Here is a 15,318-nt window from a genome sequence, read left to right as displayed (position 1 = left end):
AAAGAAAAAAAAGAATTAAACTTGGTAGGCAACTTGAATAAACAAATAAAAAGCTGCAGAGATGTAATTTAGAAAAGGCAAAGGCCTACAGTTGTGACTGTACTTCACATGCAAGAGTCTCGGAAGACCCAGACCCGTAGCTCAGTGAGTAGGGCCCTGGCCACATACACCCAGGCTAGCGTGTTGAAACCTGGCTCAGGCCAGCTAAAACAACAATGACAACTGCAACCAAAAAATAGCCAGGTGTTGTGGCAGGCACCTGTAGTCCCAGCTACATGGGAGGCTGAGGCAAGAGAATCACTTGAGCCCAAGAGTTTGAGGTTGCTATGAGCTGTGATGACACAGCACTCTACTGGGGGTGACAAAGTGAAACTCTGTCTCAAAAAAAGAGTCTCAGAAGATTTCAGAATCATCCTTAAAGCCATTATGAACAACATAAGACTTTAACAAACTATTACAGAATCCCAAAGGTTAAAGCCTGAGGTTAAAGCCTGACATCACCTTTCCCTGGGCAATTCTGGTTGAGATCCATATGGGAATGGATGAAACCAGCATGAAATCAAGGCAGACAAGAATGTAAAACAATATGTGGATCATCCTGCCATACAATTACTCACTAGCAGATGGCCAACAAGCTCATCAACTGTCCCCTTACTCCTAGGGCAAATATGTAATGGAGTTGCACAGTTCTACTCATGGTTGAATTTTAATGAACAATTTCTTGTGCGAGTTTTAGAATAGGTTCAGAAACATTTATGTGGTGATGGCTCACTCCTATAACCCTAGCACTTTGGGAAGCCAAGGCCCAGAAGTTTGAGACCAGCCTGCACAAAAGCATGACTTCATCTCTACAAAAAATAGAAAAATTGGTCCCGCACAGTGGTATACTCCTGCCCTGCAGCCCCGGCTACTTGGGAGACTTAGGTAGGAGGATCATTTGAGCCCATGAGTTTGACAAGGTTGCAGTGAGCTATAATGACACCACTGTAGTCTAGCCTAGGCGAAAAAAAAAACAAAAAAAAACAACAACTTTATGTGGATAAATTTCCTAAGGACTACAAGTGTTCACTGATGTGAGTTTCCAGGTTTTTCATTGAGTACTAAGCTGAAAGGAATTCAGCACCATTTCCAGGAGTCTGGTTTTGTAACTTTACTTTCCCTGACAAAGAATTTTAAAAAGAACAGGAAAGGGGAGAATACAACATGGAAAATCTTCAAAAATTCCATTTGCACTGGTGTTTGTGAGACTTACTTCAATCTATTTGATAATTAACATGAAGTATACAAAATAAACTTTTTTTTTTTTGAGACAAAGAATCTCAATTTGTCGCCCTTAGAGTCACAGCTCACAGCAACCTCCAACTCTTGGGCTTAAGCGATTCTCTTGCCTCACCCTCCCAAGTAGCTGGGACTACAGGCACCCACCACAACGCCCAGCTATTTTTTGTTGTTGTTGTTGTGGCAGTTGTCATTGTTGTTTAGCTGCCCAGACCAGGTTTAAACCCCCAGCCTGGGTGTATATAGCTGGTGCCGCCGTAACCACTGTGTTACGGGCACCAAGCCACAAAATAAACTCTTAAAGTCCTTCGATGATGAATGAATCAAAAACTTCTTTATGAAAAGAGTCTGAGTAATTCCATTAGACTATGAAGCCTTACCCATTAATAAGCAGATCAAATCCTAACTACCATTTCCAAATAGCTAGAGGTAAACTTAAAAACTCTCTCTTGCAACACAAGAAAGAGCTGGTTATAACTCTAAGTATGTTACCAAATCTTATCTGTTAAAAAAGACATTCTAAGAGAGAAATTACGTGAACCTGTAGCTATGCAGTAAAGAAAATGAAACAGGTATCTGACTAAAACAGTAAGAAAATACTCTCGAAGTATCTTCATGTAGGGCATAAAAAATGCTTGCATTTGTAGAAAAAATAAAAAAGGATGGGGAATAGAAGTATTACCTGAGGGCAGGAAATTCAGACAAAAGGTCCCTATTCCTGGTGAAAGCAAGTAGTCAGTTGCCAGGGTTTCTTAGACTCCTCTGGTACTCATTTGGGTGATTATGCAATTCACAGCACACCAATCTCCACCACAGCCAGCAGGGAACGCTGCAGGGAATGGGTACACAGGGGACACAGAAGGGAGCGAGTGTAAGGGAAAGAAGAGGAAAGGAATGATATGATAAAGATATTTAGCTGTGGTGCACTTAAAGAAAAAAAAAATACAGTTGTATTTCACACTGGATTAACAGAAGGCAAACACTGCTTAAATTCTAAGATGAATCAATCATTTAGGATTTTCTTCATTCTACCACTAGTATTACCACTAATGAAAAACATTCATTTTTTTAATTTTTATATTCTACTGTTAATAAGCAAAACCAAGATAGCTATGCTGTACAAATTATACAAAGGCTGAACATTAAATGAAATCAATTCCAATGAACACACTACAAAACAAGTAATCTACAAATACAAATCATCAAATTAGTTTAAGTGTCAAAAGCCCCAATTAAAATTGTAATCCTCATTTCACAGAGAATACTGAGGCATAAAGTCACCTATAAAAAAAGAAAGTCGAGGTGGCACCTGTGGCTCAGTGAGTAGGGCACCGGCCCCATATACCGAGGGTGGAGGGTTCAAACCTGGCCCTGGCCAAACTGCAACAAAAAATAGCCAGGCATTGTGGTGATCACCTGTAGTCCCAGCTACTCAGGAGGCTGAGACAGGAGGACTAATTGATGCCATTGCACACTAGCCAGGGCAACAGAGCAAGATTCTGCAAGATTCTGCCTTGGGAAAAAAAAAAAAAAAAAACCCTGACAAACCAGAGAGATCCAACAATAGACTATACCTATATACTCAAAAATAAATGGAAGAACTTCAGTATTTATCAGAATAAAAAGGCTTTTAATCTAAATTTTGTGGGTATGCATCAGCTAGATAAACCCACCAAAAGCGTATTCAGGGCAACCAGTTTATTTCTCCCAACAGTTAACAGTGTTTTTTAACCACTATGTACCACAGTACTGCAGCAGATGCTAACTGTATAATGTAGAACAAGACAAGCACAGTCACTGTCCTCATAATTAAAACATATCAGGGCAACTCTGTCCTTAAAGAGATAACAATCTACAGAACTTAAAAATAAAAAGCTTTTGTTTTAATAAAACATAGGATACGTGTTAAGAACTAAAAGAGCTAAAAAATGGAGGAAACCAATGAAGATTAGCCCAGTTAAAACTGCCCATGAAAAATACACTGACAAAATAAAGCCTGAGAAAAGATAGTTTATCATGAAGGGATGCAGGCAATCTGGCTGTAGGAAGATTACAAAAGATGGGTGAGAAAAATAGGGAGAAAAGTATAGTATTGGAAAATAAAACTGTGGCCAAATTTTGAGGATGTAAACACTTGCCCTTCACATTTGCCTTAAATATTTCCTTTGGGACGGTGCCTGTGGCTCAAAGGAGTAGGGTGCTGGCCCCATATGCCAGAGGAGGCGGGTTCAACCCAGCCCTGGCCAAAAAACTGGCCGTCCCAAAAAATTTCCTTTGTATGAATGACCTAGTCAAGGAAATTAATAAGTATTTTATTACCTTCTAGCTGTCATTTATGTGCTTTTATTTCATTAGTTAATAAGCTTCTCTGACATTTAGACCACCTCTGTCTCACTGACTCTCCTTCCAGTAAAGCTGCATAGTACTTTGCTGTGACTCTCACAAGGCTCATATTCTATCCTGAATTCTACTAATTCACCGATCTTCCAAACTGTTTCTAAGAGATATTCTCATATCTTAATTTTATTTCCATATCTTACAGAATCTTCTTTAAGTATTGATAAGTAATTTAATGAATGGATGCTATCAATGGGGATAACCAGATGATGATACTACCTGTATTCCCTAAAGATAAATCTCACATTTTATGGATGTCCCTCTTATAGTACATCTCAATTACATATAAAGTTGCATCGCAGAAGTAGTAAAAATTTGGGACAAAAACTCAACTTAATACCTAAAAATATTGTTTAACTAAATTCTTAAATCAGAAAATTTTCTGCTTATCACTGAATGTATTCCTAACAATAAAACTGCACACAAAAAATTTACAAATAGTAGAGGGAAAAAGATTTACAACAGTAGAGGAAAACAGCACTTGATGCCGCTATATTAGCACAGGCAAAAAGAAGCCAGAGATCCTTTCTTAATAGTATTTCTGGGTAGAAGAAGAGTGAATAACCCCTAAGTTCAAATTAAACCTAAAGAATAGACGAATATACAGATACAAAATTTAATCCCTAGGCATGGTGACTCACATAATCCCAGCATTTGGGGAGGAGAAGTGAGGCCAAGAGTTAAAAGCCAGCCTGGGGAACTCAGGGAGAACTGTCTTGACAAAAAAATTGCAGAACTCAGTTGGGCCTGGTGGTGCACGTTTGTAGTACTAGCTACTTGGGAGGCTGAGGTAGGACGATGGCTTAAGCACAAAAGTTGGAGGCTGCAGTGAGCTACTGTAGCAGTGCATTCCAGGCTGGGCAACAGAGTGAAACTCTGTATCAAAAAAAAAAAAAAAAAAAAGGCGCCTGTGGCTCAAAGGAGTAGGGCACCAGCTGGAGGTAGCAGGTTCAAACCCAGCCCTAGCCAAAAACTTCAAAAACAAAAAGAAAAGAAAAATTTACATAAAACATTCATCTTGACTGGGAGAAATCTCAAAATATGTCAATGAATTACCAAACTATTAGTAAATTTAATGCCTAAAAAAAAAAAAAATCAGACAATAAATTAAAATCTCCTGAATTGGCTCAGTGCCTGTAGCTCAGCAGCTAGGATGCTAGCCACATACACCAGGGGTGGTAGGTTCGAATCCAGCCCAGGCCTGCCAAACAACAATGACAACTACAACAAAAAAATAAGTGGGCACTGTAGTGGGCGCTTGCAGTCTCAGCTCCTTGGGAGGCTGAGGCAAGAGAACTGCTTAAGCCCAAAGAATCTGAGGTTGCTGTGAGCTGTGATGCTACTGCACTCTACCAAGGGCAACAACTTTTTTTTTCTAAAAAAAAATAAAGAAAAAAATAATAAAATCTCCTGAATCACAGTGGGCTTTAGCTCTCAATTTTTTTTTTTTTTTTAGTAAGTAGATCTTCATGATTAACTTGCTTTTCATTTACAAATATAGGCAAATACTTTCATTTGCAACTTACATTGAAATTGAGCTTCAGTCACAAATACTACTAAATTTAGGCTTGGTACCATAGCACAGTGGTTACGGGGCTAGCCACATACATGGGGGCTGGCAGGTTTGAACCTGGCCTGAGCCAGCTAAACAACAATAACAACTGCAATAAAAAAATAGCCAGGTGTTATGGAGGGCACTTGTAGTCCCAGCTACTTGCAAGGCTGAGGCAAAAGAACTGGTTGAGCCCAAAAGTTTGAGGTTGCTATGAGCTGTGACACTACTGTACTCTACAGAGGGTGACATAGTGAGACTCTGGCTCAAATAAAATAAAATAAATAAATACCAACATTTACTAAAATATTAAACTGCTCATCTTAAACATATAATATGCAGAACTGACAAGAAACCAACTTATTTAAGAAGTGTTAGGACTGGAAATTGCAGCACTAAGGCAAAGTGTAATACTGCAAACAGTAAAATTATGCCAAGTGGAGAAATTATGTTACTCTGCTATGGTGTGGATATGGCTGGTTTGTTTCCATTCAAACCTCATGTTGAAATCTGATCCTCACTGTGGTAATGCTGGTTAAGTGGGAGGTGCCTGGATCTTGGGGACAGTTCCTCATTAATGGCTTATGCTGCTCTCACAGGAGTACAGTCCTCTCCAGAATGAGTGGGATGTCATTAATCCAGAACGTCCAGGTTTCCCCCCCTTCCCAGTGTGTGCTTCCTTCCTCTTTGGCCGCCTCCACCATGTTGGGACCCAACATGAAAGTACTCTCTCAGAGCCTGCCTTGGAGCTGCTCAACCTACAGAACCATAAACTAAATTAAACCACATGTGTTTATAATATCTAGTCTTCTATATTACTCTAAAATATTCTTCTCTATTTTATTTTATTTTAATTTTTGAGACAAGAGTGTCACTTTGTCACCCTCAGTAGAGTACCAGGGTGTCACAGCTCACAGCAACCTCAAACTCTTGGGCTCAAGTGATTCTCTTGCCTCAGTCTCCTAAGTAGCTGGGACTACAGGTGCTTGCCACAACACCTGGCTATTTTTAGAGACAAGGTCAGCTGGTCTGGAACTGCTGAATTGAGGCAATCCACCCACCTCAGCCTCCCAGAGTGCTGTGTTTACAGGCGTGAGCCACCACACCCTGGGCTTTGGGTATTCTTTTATAGCAACACAAAATGGACTAAGACCTCCCCTAAATTCAAAGAATTGCTGAATCAAACAACTATGTTCCTCTAACTTCAAAAGACTGCAAAGTCAAAGGAGTCTCATGTAATAAAAGAATATCCTAAGGAATGCTGCATCAAGATGGCAATCACCCTAAAAGAGTAGTAAGGGAAATAACAAAAACTAGATAAAAAGAAAAGCAAACTGTTGGGAGAAGATAACAACCTGAACAGGCAGCACAGCAATCAAATGAGAAGCACAGGGAATCGGTGAGTACCACTCAACATTACCCGTTAGACCTGGAGCAAGACACTGATTAACATTTCAGGACTTTCCTTCTCTGAGAAGGGACCAGATCCCTTCTGATTCCAGGATGGTAATGTTGTAACACCTATCCACCAAGCATCCAACCCAACTTTTCACCAGAAGTTTTCAAAATCAATCTCCTAAAAAGTAACCTCTACAAGAATTAATATCTGGTTTTAGTTGGAAATTAATGTGGAAGATACCTGTTCTATTTCAGATACTCCTACTTAGAACAGTGCTCAATCAGAAATTTCTCTTCCCACAGTTTTAACTACCCACGAACAGTACAATAAGATATTCTGAGAAAGGGACCACATCCACATAACTTACAGGAACATACAGGTATTGCTATAATTGTTCTATTTTATTATTAGTTGTTTTTAATCTTTTATAATAACTAATTTCTAAAACTTTATCATAGGCAAGTATGTACTGGAAAAAACATTATATATATAGGGTTCAGTGCTATCCACAGTTTCAGGAATCCACGGGGAGCCTTGTATCCCCACAGATGAGAGGGGACTACTGTAGTACGCTTAACAGCAAAAAAAACCAAAGACAAAAAAAAAAAAATCACAAATCAAAAATTTCAACTCACAATTTGCTTAACAATAATTATTTCTTGCATAAACTAAATGATAACCACACAAAAATATTTTCATTGTTTCTAGACTAAAACATGTGTCATCTAAATTAAATCACAAATAACAGGAAAGATACCTCCTCCTAAATTCAAAACCAAAGCCCTGATCTTCTCCCACGGGGTTGCTCCTCCTGCAGTCTTCTCCCACATAGTTAAGGACAGTCAACTTTGTCCACTGTTTAGGTCAAAAACTTTGTAGTCATCCATTACCACCTTATCACATCTTAATCTGTCAGTCAATCCTGGCGTGACCTTCAAAATACAGCTAGACCCTATCACAACTCTTCTGCATCTGCCTTGGTCCCAGCCAATGTCTCTCTCAAGTGAATAGTTAAGAACCTCTTAATTGGGTTTCTGTTTGTGCCCTTACCCTATTATTTATTTCCCATGTGGCTGCCAGAGTGATCCTTGGCTCAAAGCCATCCTTAAGTGCTCCAATCTTACTTAAGGTAAAAGCTAAGTTATTACAAGGCCCCATATGACCTGGCCCTTATTTTCTCTTTGATCTTTTCTTCCTCTACTCACTTCACTCCACTTTGCCTATACTGGTGGTCTTGATATATTTCAAAAATGACAAACAAGTCTCAGTACCTGTAGCTCAGCAGCTAGGGCACCAGCCACATATACCAGAGTTGGCAGATTCAAATCCAGCCCAGGCCTGCCAAACAACAATGACAACTACAACCAAAAAATAAAAATAGCCAGGCGTTGTGGCAAGCGCCTATAGTCCCAGATATTTGAGAGGCTGAGGCAAGAGAGTCGCTTAAGCCCAAGAGTTTGAGATTGCTGTGAGCTGTGACATCACTGCATTCTACCGAAGGTGACAAAGTGAAACTCTGTCACAAAAAAAAAAAAAAAAAAAAAAAGACAAATGAGCTCCCACTTCTAGACCCTTGCCATTTGTTCCCACCATTTCTTTCAAGACTAGTCTCTAATATTACCTTCTCAATAAACGCTGCCAGACAACTAGGTTTAAAATCGCAAGCTCCATCCTCAACTTTCCCATGTTACTTTTTCAGTAACACTTAACAGAAACTGATACATTACACTATGTATTTCACTTACTATATGCCTCTCATTAAAATGTCAACTCTATAAAGGCAGGAATTTTTTGCCAATTTTATTCACTGCTTTATCTCCAGAATTATGGAGCAATACCTGGCACAAAGTAAGCACTCAGCATATTATTTGTTAAATAAACAACTAGTGTATCAAGTGTCAAAATCCAGACCTTCCAGTATCATTTACAAACAAATACTGCCAATTTAAATAACAAAAGTTACTCTAAAAAACTCAAACCTTTATAAAAGTAATTTATTTACAACCCCAAAAGCAATATTTAACTCAAGTTTTTCCCAATTGCCTAATTCAAGTCAACAAAATTTTAAATTTCATATGGCAGTACAATTTCAAAAGAAGTTACAGTCAGTGATCCTACTCATGCTTCTTACATCAGAGTAAGAATCACTAAGGTTTCCCAAGAGCTGAAACGGTGTCTTATTTACCTTTACATTTCTAATGCCCTGTGTGGCACATATATATATGCTCGAGAACCTGGAATACATGAAGTCTCAAATGCTGTTTGTTGAACCTTACCATAAAATTAAAGCATACAAATAAGTAGTCTATCAATATTGATATGAAAGTAGAATAAAAAAAATCATTTCTAGTCAACTAAATAAGCAATGTTATATCTCCTTCTAGGAATGTCCAGTACAGGAAAGATTACAGACTTGGTAGTGTAGATCTCCAATTACATGCACCTTCACTTCTCTTCAACAACTCACTTCCATGGTCACATCAGATAGTCCATCCTAAATCAGACCTCCTTCACCTTTAAAATCGGAAACATCAATATGACACTTTCAGACAACACTTCTAATCCTTCCAAGTAGCTCATTCTTTTACTTACTACTCTCATGTAGGTAACATTCCCAATCCTTTGATAGTTCTTACCTTTTCTCTCCATATTATCTACTGCTGCCTTCCCTTTTCTCCCCAAAGTGTCCTAAATCTAGAGTCCCATCCCATCAACACACTGTAAGGCACCCTAAACCCTCACACTTTGCCATTCAGTCACAAAACCCTACAAGTGTTCGATCCTCTCCTAATAGACATAACAAATATTCTAAACATTCAACAATCTCCTCAGGCCATCCTCGGTCTTTAACCTTGGTCTTTAAATTGTGCCCTCTCAGTTTGTAGAGTTAAGTCATCTTGAGAATGTCACCCAATTTCTTCCATCCAGATCCTTGGAGCTGGACTGCCTACTCTGTTTTTAAGTCTTATTCTCCAATTTTCCTTAAGTACTGTTGGACATCAATATCCCTCCAGTACATTAGTTTTCGACTTAAGTTACTCAGAGTTCCTTTTGAATACTCTGTATTTCAAAACCATATACATTCCTGAACCTCAGGCTCCAAAAACCAGCCTTCTTCTTTTATCTTTATTAGTCATCATTCCCTGCCCCTAAGATGAAGTTCAATTTCCTTGACATAGTAAGTGAGGCCTTTGAAAATATAATTTAGTTCAGTGCTTATTACAGATGCCAAATGGAACAACAAGCCTAACTAAAAATTATTCTCTCCATGACTATATTTTTGCAGTACAACCCTTCATCCTTGCTAACTGAGTCACAGATAGACAGATCTGGGTCACACCTGTTCTCTCTCCAAGGAATCTAAAACTTAACAAGAGAGGTCAAAGATTGGGAGTTGTGCAAGAAGGAGTCGCACCCTAAAGGTATAGTTCTCAACCAGGCAATGCTGTCTCCCGGGAGATATTTGGCAATACTGGAGGCATTCAACATCCTACAATGCACAGAACAGCCCTCCACAAGAATTATCTACTTCAAAATATCAACAGTGGCTATGTGTGGTGGCTCAGAAACTTTGGGAGGCTGACTAAAGGCAGGAAGATTCCTTTACTCTAGAAGTTTGAGATCAGCCTGGGCAATATCATGAGACCCTATCTTTAAAAAAAAAAAGTACTAGGACAGGCATGGTGGCCCACATCTGTAATCCTAGCATTGTAGAAGGCTGAGGTGCTTGAGCTCACGAGTTTGAGACCAGCCTGAATAAGAGTGAGACCTCTTCTCTGCTAAAAATAGAAAAACTATCCAGGTGTGATGGTGGGGGCCTGTAGCCCCAGCTACTTGAAAGGTTGAGGCAAGGAGATCTCTTGAGCCCAAGAATTTGAGGTTGCTGTGAGCTATGGTATCATAGCACTCTAACCAGGGCAACAAAGTGAGACTCTGCTTCCAAAAAAAAAAAAAAAAAAATAGTGCTGAGGTTAAAATCCTATTGTAAGAAGAAGGTCCAAGAAATTTTCAGTAAGATCCTAGAAGCTGGCTGCTACCTGCTCTTTTCTTTGCTTAGTTGTTCAGATCTTCCTCTGCTTTCTGTTAAATTTCTCTTTTTACCTAAATAGAGCAGGTTTCAGTTGTTTGCAGACAAAGTAACCTTAACTAGCACAGTGCCCTAGCTCCAATCATGTGACACACATCTGTACACTTTAAACCAGTTTCTCATCATCAAAGCCACTGACATTGGGCCAAATAATTCTTTGTTGTGGGGAAGTGTGTTTTAGCAGCCTCCCTGGCCTAGCCTAGGAAATCCTCCAAAACAAATTTTCGTGTTTCACTTCTCCTAAAAAAAAGTAACTACTCTAGTCTTCCCCAACCCCAACACACTCTCTTGTCCTCATTTCAGATTAGTCAAGTACATAAACTTTTTATTAACAAAGCAAGAGATACTTAAAATACAAACTAAACAATTAGGTAAGGGACAAAGACAGATTTATTTTTTATTTTTTATATTTTTTGAGACAGAGTCTCACTTTGGCACCCTTAGTAGATCCTAGCTCACAGCAACCTCAAACTCTTGGGCTCAAGCAATACTCTTGTCTCAGCTTCCCAAGTAGCTGGGACTACAGGGCCCCCACCACAATGCCTGGCTATTTTTTTTTTATTTTTTTTTCTTTCTTTTTTTTTTTTTTTTTTTGAGACAGAGTCTCACTCTGTTGCCCTGGGAACAGTGCCATGGCATTTTCATAGCTCACAGTAGCCTCAAACTCTGGGCTCAAGAGATCCTTTTGCCTCAGCCTCCCAAGTAGCTGGGATTACAGGCACCTACCACAATGCTGGGCTAGTTTTTCTATTTTTAGTAGAAATGGGGGTCTTACTGTTGCTCAGGCTGGTCTCAAACTCCTGAGCTCAGGCAATCCACCTGCCTTGGCCTCCCAAAGTGCTAGGAATACATGAATGAGCCACCAGGCCCGGCCAGTTCTTCCTTTCTAGAACTATTCAATGATTCAATCACCTATTGTCTCTAAAACTGAAAGGAAACTGGTCATCCCCATGCCCTAATAATATTAGTGGTATACAGTTTTGTCTCAGTTAAAAAAAAAAAAAAAAAGAACAGCAGGATGAGGGAGAGCCAGTTCATTCATGCTATCCATCCAATTGCTCAAACAGTTGTTAAGTACCTACTTTATGCCAGCCTCAAGACAAAAGTTCCCTGCCCTTGCACAATTTACACTCAAGCAGTCAGAGACAGACAAATAGCAAAGAAATAAATACGTATTATGATAAAGTCAAGTGCTAGGGAGAAAAATAAAGCAAGCAAGAGGGACAGGGAGCTTGGGGGCACACAATTTCAAAGTTTAGTCAGGAAAGATCTCCTTTGAGAAAGTGCAATGGGCTGTATGCACAGTCCACATGAGTTGTCTATTATTAGAAAGTAATATGTTCTAAGTATTTCCTATTTAAATCTCATTAAATTGCACTGCAGATCACTAGATCAATATAGTAACATCTTCATTACTGGATAATCTATAAAATTAAATTTGACCCAGGTAATTTCAAAAGTTCATTCCTACTTGAATAACTATAATTTGTCACAACACCTACCTTGTTTCATCTATTATGAACTGCCTTTAGGTTTATAAACAACTGCATTTATCTTAACACTAAGATTAATATACTACCCCAAAATATGAAGTTGATACTTTTCAGTCATCTGACCTAAAGACATTTTGAAATATGAAATTACTGAAAACACAACAGGTTCAAAAACACATTTCTAAAAAAAAATCCTTATTACTATTAATCACAGAGCTATTAGAAATCATACAGATTAAAAAGTAACCTCAGGTTTGGCACCTGTAGCTCAGTGGTTAGGGCACTGGCCATATATATACACCAGGGTTGGTAGATTCAAACCCAGTCTGGGCCAGCTAAACAACAATGACAACTGCAACAAAAAATAGCCAAGTGTTGTGGCGGGTGCCTGTAATCCCAGCTACTTGGGAGGCTGAAGCAAGAGATTCGCTTAAGCCCAAGAGTTTGAGGTTGCTGTGAGCTGTGATGTCATAGCACTCTACCAAGGGCAACATAGTGAGACTCTGTCTCAAAATGAATAAATAAATAAATAAATAAGAAAAGCAACCTTGGCTCAGCCCCTGTGGCTCAAGTGGCTAAGGCGTCAGCCACATACACCTAAGGTGGCGGGTTCGAATCCAGCCCCGGCCCATCAGAACAACAATGATGGCTGCAAACAAAAAAAAGCCGAGCGTTGTAGCAGGCGCCTGTGGTCCCGCTACCTGGGAGGCTGAGGCAGGAGACTCGTCTGAGCCCAGGAGTTGGAGGTTGCTGTGAGCTGTGATGCCACAGCACTCTACCCAGGGGGACAACTTGAGGCTCTGTCTCAAAAAAAAAAAAAAAAAAGAAAAGCAACCTCAAGGACTCAAGTTTTGATTTTGTGGGTGTTTTGTATATTATCAAGTAAGCTACTATACCTTTGCTCCTAATTTTTAAGAGTCTTTCTCACATGGAATTCTACAAAAAAACTAAAAGACATTTGTTGATCGATTAACTTTTCTCCAAGGCATCTAGATCGGTACTGTTTATGGTAATCCTTGGGAGAGTGAGAAAAATATTTGGAATTCCTAATTTTTTTTTTGAACTGAATTCTCCTGTGGAACTAGGTATAAGAAAGGCTAGAGGCTATCTGATTTACATAAGTCAGATTTTACCTAAATAATAAACAGATAAAACTTTCTTTCAAAATAAGATAGTCCAGTATTGAATCATATGTACAATTTTAAAAGAAACTTTCCAACTAGTTACCACTAAGAAATGTATATTAGGGCCAGGTTCACAGTGGCTAATGCCTGTAATCCTACCACTCCGGGAGGCCCAGGCAGGAGGATTGCTTGAGCTCATGGGTTAGAGATCAGCCTGAGCAAAAGTGAGACCTCCCATCTCTATTCAAAATAGAAAAATTACCAGAGCATCGTGGCACCGTTCTGTAGTCCCAGGGACTCAGAAGGCTCAGGCAGGAGGATCATCTGAGCTAACCCGGGCAAAAGAGTGAGACTCCTCCAAAAACAAAAAACCCCACCATACTGTATCTTGTTCCATGTTGTAAGTGAGGGAAATATTTGCTGAATCACATCGAGTATTGATTCTGCTTCCCAATAGATAATTTGTGCTGGACAATCAAGAATTATACTTATTGTACAAGTCTATCATTATACCTGAGTCTCTTCCTAAAATCAGTTAAAGGTAATCAATTAGCTTAAAAATAGCAGAAGAGGAGAAAGGGCTACCAACCAAGCCCTTTGAATTAGCTGTTAACAACTTGGAACACGATCCTACATTTTTAGCCTGTCTTGAGACAAATATGGAGAAGCCAAGAGCAATAACAAACTGCCAGCTTTACTGAGTCATATTTCTGACTAAAACCGCGTTATGAAATGGAAGGAATGACATATCCTGAGTTTAATCACCCCACAAATGTTAAGTCCCTGAAGGTAAGAGTCTGGGATGAAAAAGGGCAAAAAACTGTTCAGTAAGAATGATGTGAGACTGAAATGACTCCAGAAAGAACTTGCCAAATCTGGGGACTCTGGTTATCTACCTCAAACAAATCCTAACTGAGCAAACAGGCACACCCTCTAATGCATCACCGCGGAGACGCCGAGGTGGGGTGCGGGGGGTTCGGAACAATCGCAAGGTAAACGTTTCGCTTCGAACACAGCCTCAGCTCCACGAGTCCACACTGCGCCCGACGCCCTCGGTTAACGGAAAGGCTCTGTTCCGAGGGGAACCGGCGCCGAGCTCCGGCTCCAAGCTACACGTCCACCGGGCACCTGGGTGACCCCGGGCCGCCTCCAGCCTCCCCAGAGGAGCGCCCCGCAGCGAGAGGAGCGCCCCGCAGCGGCCCCGGGACGCCCCCGGACGCCCAGTCGGGGGCGACCGCAGCCCGTCGCCCGCGCTCCTCCTCGAGCCCGCCCAGGGCGAGAACGCTCCGGGGGCCACTCGAGCGGCCGCCCCGGCTCCGCAGGCGGCGGCTGACCCGGGCCGTGACCTCCGCCCGGCCGCGGCGGGGAAGTCGCGGGGTCGCCTCCAGCACAGCCGCCGCTCCCCGCCGCCCCCGAGGCCGCAGGCTGACCGGCGCGGACGGCGGCCGCGGCCGGCTGGCCCCACTCTCCGGGCGCTCACTGACCTGGAGAGGTGCTTCAGAATCTGTTTCTTGATAATCCCAGCCATGGTGCCGAGGCGAGAGGCGCCACGCTCTCGCTCCGTTCCTCACTCCCTCCGGTCTCCGTGGCCGTCTCTTCTCTGTCCCGGCTAACCCGGCCGGAGGACAGGCGCCTGAGTGCTCACGCACAGGAGAGACGCGAGGCCCCGGCCAAGGCCACCGCCGCCGCCGAGAGCCGGTAGCATCACGCTCAGGCCGCCGCGGCCGCCGCCGGCGCCATCTTGGCTGCAGCATCACCTAAGAGACCTGGGGGAGGGCGGGGGCGGGGCGGCGAGGGGCGGGCCCGACTAGGGAGGGGCGGGGCTGAGGGCGGGGCGGGGCGGGGGGCGGGGCGGGAGCTTCGCGGCCCCGCCTCCACTCCCTGGCTGGCGTCAGTGGTCCTTTGCCTATGCTAGACTTGGATTTAATCCTTTATCCCCTCCTTTACGCTTCCAGTACTTCCGCCTTCTACTTCTTTTTAATTTTCTC

General features: G+C 41.5%; 1 protein-coding gene across 3 annotated transcripts in view; it reads right to left on the bottom strand.

Moving 5' to 3' along the window:
- Positions 1 to 15,088, bottom strand: part of UHRF1BP1L (UHRF1 binding protein 1 like) — a 93,135-nt gene extending 78,047 nt beyond the window's left edge. For 2 of the 3 annotated variants that reach the window (XM_023509418.1, XM_012801280.2), the window contains exon 1: positions 14,815 to 15,088. In XM_023509418.1, coding sequence (XP_023365186.1) covers positions 14,815 to 14,858 — 44 coding nt within the window. In that variant the 5' untranslated portion in view covers positions 14,859 to 15,088. Of the gene's footprint in view, positions 1 to 1,960; positions 2,108 to 14,814 lie in introns of all 3 variants that reach the window. The other variant, XM_023509417.1, reaches the window with a different exon arrangement.
- Positions 15,089 to 15,318: the final 230 nt, after the last annotated feature.

This window comes from Otolemur garnettii, unplaced genomic scaffold, assembly GCF_000181295.1.
Source record: "Otolemur garnettii isolate 467f Iridium unplaced genomic scaffold, OtoGar3 scaffold00007, whole genome shotgun sequence".
Taxonomy (NCBI): domain Eukaryota; kingdom Metazoa; phylum Chordata; class Mammalia; order Primates; family Galagidae; genus Otolemur; species Otolemur garnettii.
This window is presented reverse-complemented; position numbering and strand designations above follow the sequence as displayed.